Source organism: Rhinopithecus bieti, unplaced genomic scaffold (genome assembly GCF_001698545.2).
Source record: "Rhinopithecus bieti isolate Rb0 unplaced genomic scaffold, ASM169854v2 scaffold_64314, whole genome shotgun sequence".
Classification (NCBI taxonomy): domain Eukaryota; kingdom Metazoa; phylum Chordata; class Mammalia; order Primates; family Cercopithecidae; genus Rhinopithecus; species Rhinopithecus bieti.
In genome coordinates, this window is record NW_016824620.1 from 443183 (window position 1) to 448330 (window position 5148).

At 39.8% G+C, this 5148-nt stretch overlaps 1 protein-coding gene across 1 annotated transcript in view; it reads left to right on the plus strand.

The window, feature by feature from the left end:
* Window positions 1-5148, plus strand: part of PBRM1 (polybromo 1) — a 154888-nt gene that overhangs the window by 32523 nt on the left and 117217 nt on the right. Inside the window, 2 exon segments of the mRNA XM_017862427.1 lie at window positions 804-872; window positions 4197-4295. Of these exon segments, the coding sequence (XP_017717916.1) occupies window positions 804-872; window positions 4197-4295 (168 nt within the window).

Here is a 5148-nt window from a genome sequence, read left to right on the forward strand (position 1 = left end):
TCCACCTCCCAGGTTCAAGTGATTCTCCTGCCTCAGCCTCCCAAGTATCTGGGATTACATACATGCACCAACACACCAGGCTAATTTTGTGTTTTTGGTAGAGACGGGGTTTCTCCATGTTGGCCAGGCTAGTCTCGAACTCCTGACCCCAGGTGAACCACCCACCTCGGCCTCCCAAAAATGCTGGGATTACAAGTGTGAGCCAGCACACCCTGCCTAGATTTTTTTTTTTTTTTTTTGAGATGAAGTCTCACCCTTGTCCCCTAGGCTGGAGTACAATGGCATGCTCTCAGCTCACTGCAACCCCCATTTCCCAGGTCCAAGTGATTTTCTTGCCTCAGCCTCCTGAGTAGCTGGGATTACAGGTGCTTGTCACCACGCCCGGCTAATTTTTGTATTTTTAGTAGAGATGGGGTTTCACCATGTTGGCCAGGCTGGTCTCGATCTCTTGACCTCAGGTGATCTGCCCGCCTCAGCCTCCCAAAGTGCTGGAATTACAGGTGTGAACTACCACACCCAGCCCCAGCCTAGACTTTTTTTAAAACATTAAATTGTATGCTAGTTGCATAATAATAACACTCAAATGCCAAGTTCTAACTCCTATGCCATGCTGTTGGATAGATCATGAAGCTTCTTAAAATTAAATTATTTATGGTTCTGATATAATAAACGTGCTGTACAGCGGTGTCTTTAGCCTCGAATCTCACAAAGCTGCTTAACTGGTTGTTTGACCAACAGATTGTCAATGTGCTTCCTTCTCTTCTCATTAGCTTATTGAGCATGCCTGGCTTTTTGTCTTCCAGCAATATCCAGATTATTATGCAATAATTAAAGAGCCTATAGATCTCAAGACCATTGCCCAGAGGATACAGGTATGAAGATGACCATACATAAATGTTTGTGGTTTAGAGCAGATTGGCCTATGATCTTTCCTAGGAGCTTTTAGAAAACAGAGAAGCTAGTTGTCTCTGTAAGGGGTTATTAGCAAATCATGTAAATAAATTAAAATAGTGTTACTGATTGTAGCTTTGGATTGCATCTTAGGACAAAAGTTAAAACGCGTTGGTTACTGACATTTCTGTTTATAAAAGATACATTTGTGATAAAAGCTTTGTTTCATTTTTAATGTTTTAATTTTTTATTTTTGTGGGTACATAGCAGGTGTGTATATATTTATGGGGTACATGAAATTTTGCTACTGGCATACAATGCATAATAATCACATCAGGGTAGATGGGGTAACCTGTTGTTTATTTTTATCTGCTTCCAAATAGCTTTAGGATACGTTAGAATAAAAGCTACCCACAACAGATGTTAGAGTGTAAGGTCAGTGGAATTAGATATGACTTTCTTCTCTTTGGCCCTCTCTACCCTCCCCCTTCACTGTATCCCTAGCAGTAAATAGTGGCAACTAAGCACTCAGCATAGACTTGCTATGTACCTAGCACTGTTTTAAGCGCTTTATGTGTATTAGCTAATTAATTCTTAAAACCCCACAGGGTAGTACTGTTATTATTCCCATTTTACAAGTTAGAAAACCGAAGCACAGAAATGTTAAGTAACTTGCCCAAATCACCGCCTAGTAAGGAGAACTAGGATTTGAATCCAGACAGTCTAGCTGTAGTCTGTGTTCTCAACCCTTACACTTACTGTTTCTTCACAGAGTAGGTGGTTAATAAATATTAATTATATGACTGAGTGACTAGGATTTAAAATTTGATTATTAGTAGTAAGGGAAAGTATAGGGAAAAAGAGGTAAATTGTACCAGAAATTGAGTATTTAGAGTAGAACTGATATGGTTCTTTTTCTAGCTCTGCTACTTAACCAGCTATGTCACTTTGGTCAGGTGATTTACCTGCTTCCTCTGCTGTATGTTGCGTGTAGTATCACTGCTTTGCAGAGTCATAGAGGTTAGTGATAATATAGAAAAAGCATCTCACATAGAACCTACAGCATGAGGTCCTTATAAATGTGAGTCACTGATCTTCCCAGGATAAGGAGAGTTTGCCACTCCCAGGAGGTAAGGCAAAAAGGAAAACAGTGTGTTACATAGTGTCATTGAGAAATGAGACTGATAGCCACTGTGGTTTGCCAGGAAGGAGAAACTTCTTTGACTTTAAATTCTAAGAGAGTAGTAAAGAGTAACAGTATATAATTACTGGTACCACAGATAAATTTTCACAGAATGATAAAATACAGATTGTCTAATGTATCATCTGTTTTTTTTTAAGAGTTTTTTTTTTTTTTCTTTTGAGACAGAGTCTTGCCCTGTCACCCAGGCTGGAGTACAGTGCCGTGATCTCAGTTCACTGCAACCTCCATCTCCTGGACTCCAGTCATTCTCCTGCCTCAGCCTCCCGAGTATCTGGGATTATAGGCACCTGCCATAAAACCTGGCTGATTTTTGTATTTTTAATAGAGATAGGATTTCACCATTTTGGCCAGGCTGATCTCGAACTCCTGACCCTAAGTGATCCACCTGCCTTGGCCTCCCAAAGTGCTGAGATTATAGGTGTGAGCCACCATGCCAGGCCTTGTTGGGTTTTTAGATCAGCCCAATAACTGCTACTGAGAATGACTCAAGTCTCTTAAATCCCTGGAATTTCTAACATCTGTGTAAGAGGATTATGTTTTCATAATCCTGGAAATCAAATCAGATCCTTAATCATCTCTCTCTCAGCCCCAGTCTTCTCTTTTGACTTCTCGCCTTATCTTGTGCTTTCTTCTTTCCAAAAGTCTCAGAGTCACCTTTTGCCATCACCTGATTCAAGGTCCTTGTCCTCTTATGTCCAAATTACTGGAATAATCTATTTTGCCTCTCTGATGAAAGGCTTTCTAGTCCTTTCTATATCTTGCCTCCTGACCTTGGCTTTCTTCCTGCCAGTCCCCTGCTCAGAGACTTAATTAACTTGTTTTCCAATGCCTGCTAAAGTGTGTCACAACTGCTTGTACCAGTTGAACAAAACCGACTCTGACTAACTTAAGTGGAAAAATAATTTTTGAAAAGCATATTGGATAGCTCAGAATTGTTGAGAAGAAAGGTTGAGGAACTAGCCTTTGGATACTAGGCAGAACTCAGGAACATCATGGCACAGCCGAGATCATGCACAGCCTCTTTGTGGTGCCATTGCTGTTACCACTGTCATTTGCTACTGTGGTCCCTGGATACTTGCTGTTCTACTGCTAGACTGTCCTCTACAGGAGTCAGAAATGAATTCCTGCCATTCCTGCAGGAGTCAGGAATGAATTCCTGGCCATTCCATTAATCCCTCTAGACCCAAACATGAATTAGCTGACCTGTGGTTATTTCCCCTTGCCCTGGCTGCCAGGCTGCTGGCGAAGTGACCATCTGCCCACTTTCATCCTCATTGTGGGAGGTAGAGCCCTCCCTACACCTATGCTGATTCCCTCCATATAAGAAGGATGTATAGTTGTTGGTAGTCCCACATGGCAAATAGTTACACTCCTTTGCCTGGCTCTCTGGATTCTGCCTCTTTTGTTTTTACCCTACCTGTGCTTATGGTTCTACCCTTCTGCACCTTCCATTTCACTCAGTTTGGTTTCCTTACTCTCTCTAGACCATGTCTTTTTCATTTCTGTGTACTTATCATTAGGCAGGTGTGCCTGTTACCTAAAAGTGTGTCCCTCTTTCATTTCCTTTGTAAATTTAGACAACTGTATGAGTATTCCTGGGTTGTTTTGGATTGAGTGAGCCTTCAGACCTGACAGCTCTAGCACACAGTAGGTACTCAGAAAATGTTAGCCTCTGTGCTGGACTGATTTCATATTTTATCCCAAGTGGTTCATGTAACTAGAGGGAGTTTTGCTTCACACTATTAAATCCACTTTAAAGAATTAGTATTCATGAAACACTTAGAACTGTGGTTGGCACATAGTAAGCACTATGTGTTTGCAAAATAAAACTTTTACCTTATTTGACTTTTTAAAAATTGTAATTTATTTTATGAGAATAATGCAGCTCTGGTTTTGTTACCTATCTCAAAAACTTACTTATAAATGGGTACAGTAATAATTTATAAAAAAGAAAATGACTTTACATGTTGTTCATATGTGTATTTTCCAATAAAGTCTTGGAATATGATGACAATTTAGAAATATGTGGAGTTCTTTTTTTCAAGGTTGTACTGATTAACTCTCATTAAAAGGAACTGCTGTATTTTGTTGTTTATTATAGAATGGAAGCTACAAAAGTATTCATGCAATGGCCAAAGATATAGATCTCCTCGCAAAAAATGCCAAAACTTACAATGAGCCTGGCTCTCAAGTATTCAAGGTTAGTTTTGTTGTTGTTGTTGCTGTTTTCCTTGGTAATAGTAGATAGTTTAAAGTCAATAATTTTTATATAACAACTTTATTGAGATATAATTCACATACCATGGACTTTACCCATTGAAAGTATTTAATTTAGGCTGGGCGCAGTGGCTCACGCCTATAATCCCAGCACTTTGGGAGGCCTAGGTGGGTGGATCACGAGGTCAGGTGTTCCATAACAGCCTGGCCAACATAGTGAAACCCCATCTTTACTAAAAATACAAAAATTAGCCAGGCGTGGTGGCAGGCTCCTGTAATCCCAGCTAATCAGGAGGCTGAGGTAGGAGAATCGGTTGAATCCTGGAGGCAGAGGTTGCAGTGAGCTGAGATCGCGCCACTGCACTCCAGCCCAGGCGACAGTGCGAGACTCTGTCTCAAAAAGAAAAAAAAAAAAAGTATTTACTTTAATGGTTTTTATTATATTCATGGAGTTGGGCAGCCATCACTCCAGTCAATTAACAGTTGCCCTTTATGTCCCCCCAGTTTCTCCAGCCCTAAGCAACCTCAAATCTATTTTCAATCTCTGTGTTTGCCTATTGCCATTTCACACAAATGGAATCATAAAATATGTGATAGGGATTTTTTGCGACTAGATTCCTTCAGTTAGCATAATGTTTTCAGGGTTTATCCATTTTGTAGCTTGTGTCAGACTCTACTATGAGGATATACTGTATTTTATTTACCCATTCATCAGTTGATAGATACTTGGATAGTTTCTACTTATTGGCTATTATAAATAATGCTGTTGTGAATGTTCACATATAAATTTTTATGTGGATGTATAAATACTACATATACATATATATATATATATA